The sequence below is a fragment of the Rhinoderma darwinii genome, chromosome 7 (genome assembly GCF_050947455.1).
Source record: "Rhinoderma darwinii isolate aRhiDar2 chromosome 7, aRhiDar2.hap1, whole genome shotgun sequence".
In the NCBI taxonomy this organism is placed as follows: Eukaryota; Metazoa; Chordata; class Amphibia; order Anura; family Rhinodermatidae; genus Rhinoderma; species Rhinoderma darwinii.
In genome coordinates, this window is record NC_134693.1 from 31,575,501 (window position 1) to 31,589,658 (window position 14,158).

The 14,158-nt window shown below is 41.9% G+C and overlaps 1 protein-coding gene across 2 annotated transcripts; it reads right to left on the minus strand.

Moving 5' to 3' along the window:
• Nucleotides 1–1,039: 1,039 nt before the first annotated feature.
• On the minus strand, nucleotides 1,040–13,833 carry NPL (N-acetylneuraminate pyruvate lyase). 2 transcript variants are annotated; one of them, XM_075832160.1, is made up of 12 exons: nucleotides 13,755–13,833; nucleotides 11,959–12,032; nucleotides 10,848–10,921; nucleotides 10,673–10,760; nucleotides 9,370–9,427; nucleotides 8,933–9,008; nucleotides 8,400–8,492; nucleotides 7,927–8,069; nucleotides 7,776–7,822; nucleotides 6,112–6,196; nucleotides 3,730–3,769; nucleotides 1,040–2,585 (listed from the first exon to the last, which is right to left on the minus strand). In XM_075832160.1, the coding sequence occupies exons 2-12, from the start codon at nucleotides 12,024–12,026 to the stop codon at nucleotides 2,440–2,442; spliced, it is 918 nt and encodes a 305-aa protein (XP_075688275.1). In that variant the 5' UTR covers nucleotides 12,027–12,032; nucleotides 13,755–13,833; the 3' UTR covers nucleotides 1,040–2,439. The 2 variants fall into 2 exon arrangements, with proteins under 2 accessions (XP_075688275.1, XP_075688276.1); XM_075832161.1 differs by lacking the exon at nucleotides 10,848–10,921 and having other exon boundaries at nucleotides 13,755–13,770.
• Nucleotides 13,834–14,158: the final 325 nt, after the last annotated feature.

Below are 14,158 nucleotides of genomic sequence, written 5' to 3' on the forward strand. Positions count from 1 at the left end.
TGATGCAGCCTACAAATCCAGATGTGTAAACAGGGAGATGTGCAGCCAACATGATGGAAATGTATGGGGCCAAATGATTGTAGTGACGATCGCTCATCCCCATACATAACCAATCACAGCTCCTTGTGAAAATAGAAAACGAGCGCCGATAAACGAGTGGTCTCTGATTTTATTAATTCTACTAGATTGCTTTACATTCCTAATAGTTCCAGGTACTCGTTTTTATACTTCCACATCTGGAGTCAAGAAGCCTCCCGCCCCCTTTACTACCTCCCATGGGTTTTCTTTTGCCTTTGCTGAGATGAACGGCACATCTATATGGAATCTGAAAATTACAATTTTGCATCTGTGTCACGTTATAATTATATGGTCTGTATGGAAGGGGCTTTCCTCATGGTAATATAAAATATGCACATATTTGATATATAGCATAAGCTACTTTTATTTGTTTTGCGGTTGCAAAACACCCACCCAGAACCGAAGAGAACTTAGAAAATCATATATATTTATCGTAATGGGTTACAAGTATTTCACGTTTGTCCACAGTAAATAGTAAGTGAGGCTTCGTTCACACCTGTGTCAGGGTTCCGTCAGACCTTTTCATCAGGGGAACCAATGAACGCAAACCAAAATGTAAACAGTTGCTTTCCATTTGCATTACCATTGATTTAAACTGTAATGGTTCCATTGCTAATGGTTTCTGTTTTTCTCCGTTCCGTAAAGTGTCTTTTTTTTTTTTGCGGAATCAATAGCGCAGTCAACGATGCTATTGATTCCGCCGAAAAAAAACCAGAAACCATTAGCAATGGAAGCATTACTATTGAAATCAATGGGAACGCAAACAAAAATCTATTGTTTCCATTCATGGGTTCCCGAGACGGAAAGGTCTGATAGAACCCATGAACGAAATCCCTGACGCAGCTGTGAACGAAGCCTTAACAGAGAGTGATCATTTCTACCAGCTATCAATGCTCTAGATTAATAATATTTAAAGTAACAATAAACAAGAGTTGAAAAAAAAATTTTTTTATTACGTATGTTTTTTTTTTTATATGTGTAGAGTCCTTTTTTTGTATTTTCCAAGTCATACAGATTCAAGTGCTGTGCCAGCATCAGACCAATTACGTGGGACATACAAAAGTGCAAACAAACTTTTTTCTAAGGGATATAATAAGACGACATTACAGTAAGGGCCTGTTCACATCACCATTGGCTTTCCGTTCCGGGGTTCCGTCTGAGGTTTCCGTTGGGTGAACCCCGTAACGGAAAGTCAAACTGAAACCACAGCTTCCGTCACCATTGATATCAATGGTGACAAACATTGCTAATGATTTCCGTTTTAATGACGGAATCAATAGCACACTCGACTGCGCTATGGATGGTCGGAAAACTGGCGGAATGGTGACGAACGTAAACCATTAGCAATGTTTCCGTCACCATTGATATGAATGGTGATGGAAACGGAAGCTGTGGTTTGTTTGACTTCCCGTTGCGGAGTTCACTCGACGGAAACCTCAGACGGAACCCCGGAACGGAAAGCCAACACTGATGTGAACAGGCCCTAATACATAGTATGAGACGAGAAAAAGTGAAGAACGATATAACATTGTTAAACTTTTTATTAAACAGAAACTGTATTAATCTGCACATCTGTGGTAACTGCCTCATTAGGCACTATGATAACTGAACACCGTCCCCCTTTTTGTTAGGACAACAATGCGGCAGGGAGTAACTGCCCCAAGCACCATGCGGTGTAAGGCTTGGTCCTTTTAGAGTCCTCTCCTTGTGGGAGTGCTGAGAGGATGTGGGGAGAACGCAGAGGCGCAAGTATGATACGCTCTGCAACCCTATGGGAGGGACGTCAGAAGTGTATATAGGGAACAGGTTGTTGGCAACAAGTCGGTTGGGCGTCAGCCTGTGGTTAGAGAGCGACTTCCCTGCCGTTACTGAGCTAGAGAGGAGTGACAGCTACTGAGAGAGCAAGGCAGCTTGAGACAGTAACAGGGTCTGGAGAGTCCGCGAGAGGCTAATATTGCTGCGCAACTTCCAGGTTACTCCGGATCGGGGTTAGCCTGTAGAGAAGTACTAAGAGAGCGTGCAGCATCAGCCACCACCAGTATTAACGACCCGTTAGGAGAAAAAGATCAAGATAGAGACCCACTCACTCGTTTAGGTAAAATGTAATGGGATAAAGTTCAAACACACATACATATATTTTCATGTATTTCTACTTCATTTGGAAAATTTGGAGTATTATAACATGGTGGGGTTAGTTTCAGATGGGGATTACAGCTCAGTTAGACATTTTTGTCGTCTACAAGGTTCTCTTCTGGTGCTCGAGATGATGGTTGCACTGTATGTAGGCCTCAGTAGTGACCAGTGAAGCAGCTTCGTCATTCACCTCAGCAATTGCCGGTCAAACAGAAGGTCAGTTGTGCCTCATATAAGATTCAGCTTCTTCATTTCTTCTCTTATCTTTTCAGGATGCTCCGGTTTGAAGCCTGAGGTCAGTGGTGGTCTTGGAGGTCCTAGGTCAATGCCAGATACCTCCGACATAATGTTTTTAAATTCTGGTAATCCCCAGCCTTCAAAAGGAGGAAGGAAAAAATGTAACTATTCTGATAGACATCTTAATTTCTCCCATCAGCATAAAATTTGCACCCCCACATATTCCACCAACCTATAAGATAAAACATGTGTTTTTATTGCACACATGCAGAGGGCATGAAAGGCAGAGAGGATGGGGATGAGCTGCAATCCCTGGACACTGCCCAAGGCAATGAGTGGCGCGGTTTCTTATATATATATATATAAAAAAGCAAACCCTTTTCTAATCTCAGACGACCCTTTTAACACCTTGGGGTTCTTAACCTTTAGTCTACATCTACACATACCAGATTTGTGGTGGAAAAATCTGCAAGGCAGTTAAATTTACAGTGCAGAAATTTGTTACAAACTCCTCCGCTTTGCGCTTATTACAATGCAGATATTCCGCCCGCAAATTTGAAAGGACCATCTGTGATACAGCCACCTGCGAGGTTAGCCTTAGGCCATGTTTATACTCTGCTATCTTAGTAGTAACTATACCATCAATCTAAATATACAATACATATATTTATTTATTTATTTTAAATCCCATCCTGTCCAATCCAGTTTTTTGGGGCTATTTTTCCCCCGACTGGCTCAAACGAAATGATCTAAAACTGTAAAGAATTTCTACTAATAGTCGAATATCTTTAAAGTGGTTTTCGCTACCATAGAAGGTTATGGAATATCGATAGGATAAGCTATCATGGATTGGTAGGGGTCTGACAGTTCTTGAACCAGCGATCCAAAGAATGAAGAGACCCCCTGGGTCCCTTTGGCTTTTCACCCTGCACTCTTGGCCACCCACTGTAAAGGAAAATGGAAAACACAACTCTATTCAAGTGAACGGTGCCAGGTTGGAGTTATCCGCACAGCAATGCGGCCTAGGGAATCACTGAAGGAACTCTGCAACCCCTTTATTCTAAGGACCAATGGGGTTCCTTCAGTCAAAACCCCCCCAAGATCAGTAAGTGATGACATAACCTAGCGCTTTGCCATCACATATTAGAGTGGGAAAAACCTTTAAAAAGGCACCAAAAGCTAAATTATTCTTGAATTGTACCCATCATAAATCAACTTGTCAGCTAGGCATGGTTAGAAGGCTATGATTAAAATATAGTTAAAGTTTTAACAAGGACATACCAAGGGCGAAAACAAAGGCCACAAACGCCTGTATTCTGCACTGAAATAAAAAAATTACACAAAAATAAAAATGAATATTTGAACAAAATGTTTAGCAATATTACAACAAATTTCAAAAATGTTTTTGTACGTTTTTGGACAACACCTCCTTTCTATAACATTCCCCTGAGATCGCCAAGTTATTTGAAACATTTTAGGTTGGTTTCCTTCAATTGCAGCCAGATCCCAGGCATTATATTGAGTGCTCTGCAGAGCTATAATAAGGAATTTTTCCTGGATTTGGGTTAATTTTGTTAAACTACTGTAACCCAACCCCTCAGGTGTAGGAAAATAAAAATCTTACAAATACACTTGCATTCTTGTGAATTATGGTTTCCACTGCTGCAGCTTCTCATGTGGCCATTGCTCTGTTTAGAATGCAGATTAGTAACATCACATAATGCGGGCATTGACAGCCAATCAGAACCGGGTCCTGTAGAGGTAGTCTTTAATATGTTGAGTCCATATGTGGATATGAAATATTTTTATTTTCCTGCACAGTAAACATTCATTTCCTATTGCTGGTCTATCTCCAACATAATCTGCAGCGCTATAGGGATTTTCACATTGTAATTTCCCTATCCCAGACACAAACAGTAGGGACAGTTTTATAAGAAGACTAGTAACCAGTTTTTTGGAGCAGTGTAGGAAACCCATGCAAACACAGGGAGAACAAACAAACTCCATGCAGATGTTGCCTTTGAAACCAGGACCCCAGCGCCATCCAAGGGGTTTTCAAAAACCTCTCAAATCTTAGAAAGCCCCTTCAGTGGCAAAGGATCTACAAAGCAATAGGGCTCCATGCTCCTGGCAAGTGTTGAATCCTGGTATACTATATGGACTGAGTTATCTAGAACCATGGCGGGAATGTATCAAAATGTCGCACAGCTGCGGTTGTTTCTCCACAATTGTGGCGCACGGCCAGCCGAAAAATAGTAGTTTAAGAACAGGAATTTGAAAGCCAATCTTAATAAATCCTCCCAATGAGTTTTGGCGCATTCTAGCCACGAGCTATAGGCGAGTTTCACACACCGCAGCTCTGATGACCCAAACTAACACCACCATAGGGATTTGCAGTCTTAATACGAGCAAAGTTTTTTTCACGTGGATAGTAGAAACAAAAAAATAAAAAATTTGACGTCAGTCATATGACTATACATGTTACAACTGCCGATGCCACGTGCAGTTGTCACGCGTACATATAAACGTTGGCAGCGTGGAACGGCTTTAATGGGTGCGGCTCTGCATTTTCCGGTCTACCAGCTCTGTCCCCAATATAGTCGCCAGCCAGAGCGTCGCAAGCACTCTGGCTGGGGACTCCTCTCTTGGGAAGATACCGGAATACACCCCCACACCTAGGGGGAACCCCAGTTGGGCTATCTACAGGAGATCCTGGCACTATCTACATGGCCACTGTATGTGGCACTATCTACAGGGGCATTGCGGCACTATCTACATGGGAGTTTTCAGGGGGTTGGGACAAAAAAAAACAAAAAACCCTGACTAATTAAATGCATCAATTTTTAACGCCCATGAAAAACAGATAACAAATGACTGTTAAAAACGGTCAGATGGTCAGGAAATAGATGAAAGTTTGGAGACACACTGATGCAAAGTAGCCATAAAAAAATTGACTGTTGATCCGTTAACGGACGTTTTTTTTCACCGTCGTGTGAATATAGCCTTATAGCCCTCTGTACTCTCCAGTCACAGCGATCCAGGATGACAGAGAGAAAAGAATAAGGCCCCATGCACACGAACGTGCTTTTGCGGCCGCAATTCCCCCGAAAATCCACGGGAGAATTGCGGCCCCATTCATTTTTATGGGGCCATGCACACGACCGTCGATTTTACGGTCCATGCATGGCCCGGGAGCCCGGACCGCAGAAAGAACGGACCTGTCTTATTACGGCCGTCTTCTGCGGTCCGGGCTCATTGAAAATAATGTGCATGTGCCGCGATTTGTGGGCAGCTCGCGGCTGACAGTCCGCTGCCGGCCGACCCGAAAATCACGGCCGTGCATATGGCTACGATTGTTACAGAGCTGCTACAGTATCGCTCTCTCCATCTATAAAATTACAAAAAAAGGTTGTTTTTTTTCACATTTTCAGTGACTGGTCTACTCAATTAAAAGAAATATGGAATTGGAAAATGAAAGCCTCATAAGTCTTGTAAATAAACAAAAATAGTTATGATATTCAAAGCGGTTGAAAAGATATTGTTGAAAAAATTGCCCATCAGAAATGGAAAATTTGACCTGGCATCAATGACTCTTGGTCATGAAAGGGTTAAAACTGGATTTTAATCATGTCATTTTCTGGTGATCCATTCCCTTTAACATACCTGTATCTCCCTGGCTTTTTCCAGGTCTCCTTCCTTAAACACAGTCAGCATTTGATTGGTTGTTGCACCCAAGTAGTTGTATGTGCTTTTGAAAAAGAAATACTTCCCAGTCAACACAAGGCAAACTTTAGGACAATAAGTGTAGACAGCAATTCCTGTACAATTACTTTTCTTCATAAAGGGCTATTCACATGTCAGACATTTATGGCATATCCACAGAAGAGGTCATAAATGTCTAATATTTGAGGGTTCCCAGCAGCCACAACCAGTCGGACGAAGATGTGGCCGTGCATAGACGCAGTCACCTCTACAGGCAATTTGCGTCGGTCTTGCTTGGTACCTCCCCACCGATACAACATTAATGGTATATTCTGTGGATTTTCAATGACTGCCTGAAATAGGGTCATTTTAAGGACTACAACTATTCGCTCTTCCTATCTATACGCAGAATCCTACCCGTTAAATTAAAGGCGTATTCGCAAAGTCATAAATTATCACCTATCCATAAGATAAGTGATAATTTTCTGGGAATGATTTTGGGAAAACCCCTTTAAAGTCGGCCTAGAAAATGAAGCCACAAATGCATTAAAGTGGTATTCCCACCTAAGACATTTATGACATATACACGGGATATGCCATAATGTTCTGGTAGATGCCGGTCCCGGCTCTGTAACCTGCACCTATCACAAGAACTAGAGGGGGGGGGGGGGGTCAACTTCCGCCACATCCAGGCAGTGCCAATGGAGAGGTGGCCGTAAACCCTATGGAAGTTAAGGAAACAGCTGAGCCCGCGTGCTCAGTGGTTTCCAAAACTCCCATAGAAATCAATGGAGAGAGCCCATCAGGTTGGGTGACCCCTGTTCTGGGGATTGGGGTACCAGCTCTGAAACCTGCACCTATCAGACAATTATGGCATATCCCGTGGATATGCCAGAATTGTTTTAGATGGGAATAATAAAAACAGCTTTAGGGGCATGCCACATATACCCCTTCAGAAATTCAGCAGCGCTGAGAAGGGTCATATGGTAAACTTCCCCTTAGCCCCGTTTCATAACTAACCGGAGAGGTTTTTCTAAGGAGTTGGGGGATTGCACTTACTCCTGTTAATCAGACTGGCACTTTAGGAAGCCATAGTGGGTGCCAATGCATACGCTATTTTAGCTTTGATGGGGCAGCCAAACTAGCAACAATTTAGCAACATTAAATCAACTATTTAGCAAGTTCCCTGCAGGTGTCAAGAGCCAAAGCATCAGCATAGCAATGTAAACAACAAATGCACATTTAGGCCTCATGCACACGACCGAGCACTTGCATCTGTGATTTATTTTTATGGCCCTATGCACACAACAGTGGTTTTCACAAATCCGTGCTGGGGGCACAAATCCGGACTGCAAAAACTCAAGTCAATTTACGGTCCGGATTTGCAGCTTCACCAAACAGGTGAAAATATTTTGTGTGGATCCGTTGATCCGGATGACAGCAAAAAAAAAAATATAATTGCGGTCAAGTGGACTGCAACGGATCAATGGTTTTGCGGACTGCAAAAAACGTACGGTCGTATGTATGAGACTTTAGTAATGGCTGGACAGCAGTAATGCTCTCCAAAGAGAACGGTGTACCCAGGTTAGAAGATTCAATGTATATATGAAGTAGTCCTGCATTACCTGCCCACAGCTCCTTGAGCCCCAAATGCCAAAGCCCCCAAAAGTTGCTGCAAAAAAAATAAAAATAAAAGAGCTTTGTGTAAATGCAGCTGACCTCCGTGATCTCTTGTATTACAATGTGAGCGAGCCATTATAATACTGAAACACTTGCCTCATCCACACCGTACAGAAAATCATATTCTTGATATCGATGGAGACATATACTGAAGTCTAAAAGGTCGGTGTCACTAAACTTCACGCCTCGGAACGATGGGATTTGAACTTTCATCCTGCCGGTCAGATCACTCACGCGAACTGTATAAGACAAAGTATAAATTTCTACTGTTAAAACTCAATAGATCAAACTACACCAGATAAACGCTAATGAACGTCTCATCTTACTCCAATTAGTGAAGAGGAGACATATGTATGACAGATGGAAGGTAGTTTGACTGCAAGATCAGACTACACAGAGTTTGTTTATAATATGTAACCACACAGGTCTGCATAGGAGCTGTAGACACAAAACGGTAGGTATGAAGTGGCTTCATTTTTGTATTTTAGATGTATTAGCACATAAAAAATGCTTACAAAGTTGAGCAATCCCTTACGTATACCTGGCAATCCCAGCCGCTGCATACTCACACGTTACACCAGTGAGGCTTGGGATGTGATAATAGTAGAATGGAAGACTTGGAGCAGCAGAAGCCACTTCTTTAAGGTACACAACTAAAGCATCTGTGAGACAGAAATGTGATGAGTGGCACAGGAATCGGAAGTCTAGTAAACATCTTACATGAAAAAAAGTGTCAATTTAATAAAAAAAAATAAAAAATAGAAAAACCATAGAACCAACAGATTTTACATGCATCATTAAAAGGGGTTATCCAGTTTGGACAATCCTGGCTCAGACTCCCAGAGTGACGGGGATGTCAGATATAAGAGATCGATAGGTGTTATTTGGGGAGAAACTGAAATGGAAGCTTTACAGGCAGCCTACTGAACCTAATGAGCAGCCTATGAATTTGTTGTTGTAAGGTGTATGGAAAAGGCTCTCAAATGGGGACCCACCACCACTATTAGCTTAACAAGTTAATTCCTCTAATTTTCCTGGAGGAGGAGTATATTAAATCATTTTTAATTAAGGGGCAATTCTAAGTCACCTCTCCATATATTACCTGGACACGAGGGTTTGAGGAATGATGGGCTTACAGCACAGATGGCATCAGCTCCACTGGAAGCAGCGTGAGAAGCCTGATGAAGAACAGAAGTAAAAGTCACGATAGCTCTTGACTAATTCTTTATTGTAATGTGTAGAGTACATTTCAGGCCTGGATATTGTCCTTGGTCATGTATTACACAGATCTGTGGGCTCATATGGCCGGGCAGCATTGCGGATAAAACTGCGGAATATCCAAGTTTGTGCGGCCATTTAGTATAAATTTATAGTCAATTCTCTACTATATGATTCACTATCTTTGTGAGCAGGGGCAATATGGATAATGTGGGAGAGCAGAAGTGGAGAGATCAAACTCCATGCAAATATTCCTTGGTGTTATTAGCAAAAGACAGTTGTCAAAGGATATTATGGAAAACACATTTCATTAACACCCACCAGATCCTTGGAGTCTTCCAGGCTCAGACAACCAACGTGTACAACTACATTGTCCATCCTATAAGAAGAGCGGAAAAGAAGTTAGTGAGCATGGACATCGCATATTTTATATACCTGCAAAGTATGAGTTAACTTTAAAGAGAACCTGTCAGCTAGTCCAACATGTCAGTTTTCGTAAATACTTGTATGAATTGTGAAATAACAATTCTGCAGTATCTTCTTTCCATCGTGCTGTTCGTCTGTTATTCCTCCTGGAAATGTATAAATAGACAACTTGGTGTTACCATTCCCCTGATCAATAGGGTATGTCCCTATACGGTCTCACACTATCAGTACCGATAGACAGTGTCAGATTGGTTCAACCCAGTTGTCAATTTAGTCGTACATTACCAGGAGGAATACCAGAGGAACAGCACAATGGAGAGAAGATGTTCCAGAATTGTTATTTCATGGGTAATACAAGTATTAGATAAAATAGACAAGTCAGGTGAGCTCAAAAGGTTTTCTTCAAAAGGAAAACAATACTAAAACACAATCTCAGTGAACCTTATAAAATATAGATTTATATTCAAATTAACAAATGTAGTGGAAATAAGCGCAAGTTACATAAGGCCTCCTCCACGCGGCGTTTTAAACTGCATAAAAAAACAACCACCCGTCAGCGTTGTTAAAACGAAACATTCGTTTTTAGTGACATTTTTTATGCGGTGTTATTTTGTACACATTTTTTTCTGGTGTTTTAGAGAAGCCTATAAAAAAAGGCCAATACCCAGAGCATGCTGCGTTATATAAAAAAATGCCACTCACCATAAAATGGTCTCAAAAACGTGAGAAACCAAAACGCAGTTGTGTCTAGTGCATTTTATATTTTACAATAGACTTTAATGTTACATCTGGCCACACTAAAGACATAAAAAAAAAAAACACGAAAAATGCACAAAAACGCAGCAAAACAATGCGTGTATCCAGCCTTAGGGTAAATTCACACATGGCAGATGTGTTTCAGAAATCTCTGACCATTCCATTCAACTGATTGGGCTTGCAGAAATCTATGCAGCAGAAACCACGTTCAGGTGAACGGAATGGATTTTAAGTCCCAGACATTTCTGCACCAAATCTGCCGTGTGTGAATATATCCTAACGGAGGAACAAAGTAAAGCGGTTTCCCAACCAAGTGACCCCTGAGATCAGATACATGACATCAGGAAAGCATATGACAAGGGCTATTTGAATGTCCGTGTATCTACAGTGCGCTAAATATTATACTTCTCTGCAGGTTTTACCCTCGGCCTGAGTTACTTACTTGCCTCTGGCGTGCTTCACCCACTCCTCAGCCAGTCTCTTTCTCTCCAGGACACTGAGAGACATCCCTTCCCCTGTTGTCCCATTCACTGCAGAACATGCAAAAGAATACAAAAAGCTAAATTAATTTAAAAAAAAAATAAAATATGCAGAAAGTTTTATTTGTAGAAACTCACCAAATATATTCCTAACTTTTTGCTTATGTACCAAGTAATCTACATATTGCTGGATGATGGAGAGATTGACTTCACTATAATGAGAAAACAAAAATTACCAAATATATATATATATATATATAAAATATATACAGCGAACATAATTATAGGGGCTGCAGTGCTTGTAGATGCAGTGAAGCCCCTAAGTCATACAGCAATACTATAAATGGTATGCAACTGTTGGGGGGTCCTGGTACAGATTTGACATTGGATGTTGGGGAGCTCCAAGTTACACTTGTGCCTTCTACTGCTTTACTAGAGCCTATTGTAAAAGAACACAGCACAAATGTCCGACTGCGCCCAAAACGTCTCCTCAATCACCTTCATTATGGGAACATATCCAGCATGTTGATTGATTATCCCTGAATGGAAAATATGACACAGGGGACAACCCTTACACCAATAGGTTTTCTTACGATTAATCTTTATAGCATGTTAAAGTGTACCTATACGTTCATAAAACTCCTGACATGTCAGAATATATATTACAGAAGGTTTACCTGCTGCTATGTCTAGTTTATTTAAGAGTAAGAGTCCTATAGACCCTGTGGTAATAAGGTTGGGAATCACTGCTATAGGTGCAGGTCTTACGACAGTAGGACTTTTACTCTGGACTAGTCCTGTAATTTGCAGTCTCGGGCTATGTTCAGACGATCCAAATGTTAAGGGAAATCCATGAGTTACTAGCAATTTTTCCCCCCCAGATCTTCAGTTGTACGTGCCGCGAATCCATGTCAAGTGGCAGGTCACTTTTTTCCCCAGTGTTGCAGATTTAAAATCCATGTTGCTGTTCATACAGCGCAGAGATCTCTGCCACGGATCAGTGTCACAGACCTGTCACTTCTTCATGCGGATTCCTCGCGGAAAAGCCAGCAAATTTCCACATGCGGATCCGTGGCACGTGGCACGAAATCCATAGAACAGTACACAGTTCCTTGAAATCCGTGTCAGAATTTTCTACCTCCAAATTCATTGCCTAAGACTTTAAATCAATATGAGGCAAAATCCGCGTGAAATAAACGTTGTGTGACTATACCCTAAGGCAAGTAACACTTTTGAACGGGGTACTTACCAGTTCACAGTCATTGGTGTGAAGGTGGCAGCTACAAGACCCCTCAACCTCTTCCCATCAGATGCCATGATCCTCTGAAGGAAAATAAACACGTTATTTTTTTTAAGTTTATTGTTTTTTTTTAGAAAATGATGGCACCGGACCCCTTGAAAGTACATACACACAACTCAATCCCGTTCACACAAAGCGGCTGAATACCAAAGCACGTCGATAGGCAGTATATAATCTCAATTTGAAGGGAAAAACCACTGCATTGAGAACTTGATATGTTACTTAGGCTTCGTTCACATCTGCGCCAGGGTCCCGTTCCGACGGAGCTTTCCATCGGAACGGGACCCTGACCAACAGGGTCGACTACGCTATGGATTCCGTCAAAACGACAGAACCCTTGCACAACTGAGACAAATGGAAACCATTGTCACTGGAAACTACACCATTGAAATGTGGTTTCCGTTTGTGTCGGTCAGGGCTCCCTTCCGACGGAAAGCTCAGACAATGTCGGAACGGGACCCTGGCGCAGATGTGATCGAAGCCTAACCTATCAATGAATCCACAAGTAACAGGTTTATTTGAGTACTATGAAATGTAATAGCTTTGCGGAGTAATAACACTGTATGGAGAGAATCCCTTCTGAGAACAGTTTAGTAGAGCGCGGCTTTTACTCCAGTTCACTTATTAGATTGAAGTATAACAAAGACTCGTGTTCCGCAGCTGAACAGGATGCAGATTTGCTGGGACTGCACATTTGCATCCTCCTTTCTAGAAACAATATAGCAAACCCACAACTAGTGACATAACAGAGTCAGTCTCCATCATTGCCGTTAATAAATTAAAACCTTCCCTGGTGTTCAGCACTGCAGTCTTGTAGTACTGGGGTTCAGGGTTCACATCCAACCTAGGACAACAGAAATTAACCCTAGAAGTGTATCGTTGTTTTATATATGGAAAATAGATTGTGAGCCCAATCGGGGTCAGGTACTGATGGCAATAGCTGTACAGCACTGCAGAATATGTTGGCGCAATGTAATTGAAAGCAAATAAAATTACACAAATATAAATATACTATAGATCACTACATAGCATTCACTAAAATCAAGTTACGGAGGCCATTTTAATAGGTATCCTGCAATATTTCGTTTTACACAGGTAAAGCGAGCCCTTATACAGCAGATCCCCCCAGGTGACTTCTACAAGTTCATATAACCAGCAACGAGACCCCCTACTCAGTGAAATTACCGGGAGAACAGGTAACGGGACCACATTCTTAAAAATAGTATGGTTTCCGAAGACGACTACTATTTAGGGCTTGTCCACACGTAACAGAAATCCGTCTAAAGCAGCAGACAATCCGCTGCGGAAAACACACCATTTCCTGCGTTTTTCTCAATGCTGGGAGATGGTGACATCTCTTCTGAAAAACGCAGCAATTCAGTCCACTTTCCATAGCAGGTATTGACATGCTGCGGTAGGTAAAATACGCACCGCAGGTCAATTTCCGGTCTGAAATTTTACGTAGCGTGTGGATGAGATTCGTTAAATCTCACCCACTTTGCTGCTACTGTATTCTGCTGCGTATTTTCCATCCGTAATTCTGGAAGGAAACTACACAGCAATTCACTACACTCAGACAATCCCTTATACCAAATTTGACTCAAACAATTGTTCTAGTGGAAACCCCCTTTAAACCCGGACTTTACCAATCATACGCAGCCTAATCCTTCATTTATTCATCTACTAGTGACAATGACTCTATGGCGCTGCAGGTGCATCCAGACTCCAGTAACCTCATACTATACCTTCTTATCGGCTCTTCACTCTCCTATGCTCAGCTCTGGAGCTAGGACTAAGCTTTGTATGCTGGGATCACATGACCACTCCCCGCCTGCTGCATGCTGGGAGGAGCAGTCACCCAGTTCCCTGTTATTAGGCTCCGTGTAAGAGAAATGACGCTGTGCCCCCCTGTGTGACGTGTGGGAGGACATAGGAATCTATGGGGGCATGCACAACCTAGGCACAAGATATCTGATCACTACCTGAAAAGAAGTAGCTACATACTAGTTATCATCAGACTACAACTCCCACAAGTCTGTGCACCACTGATCAGCTGTTCTCGGGAGCAGCGTCACTGCTGGATGTGTCAGACTTGGACTTGAAGTGTTAACTGCAACTTTTTTTTTCAAGAAACACAATTACTAAGAAT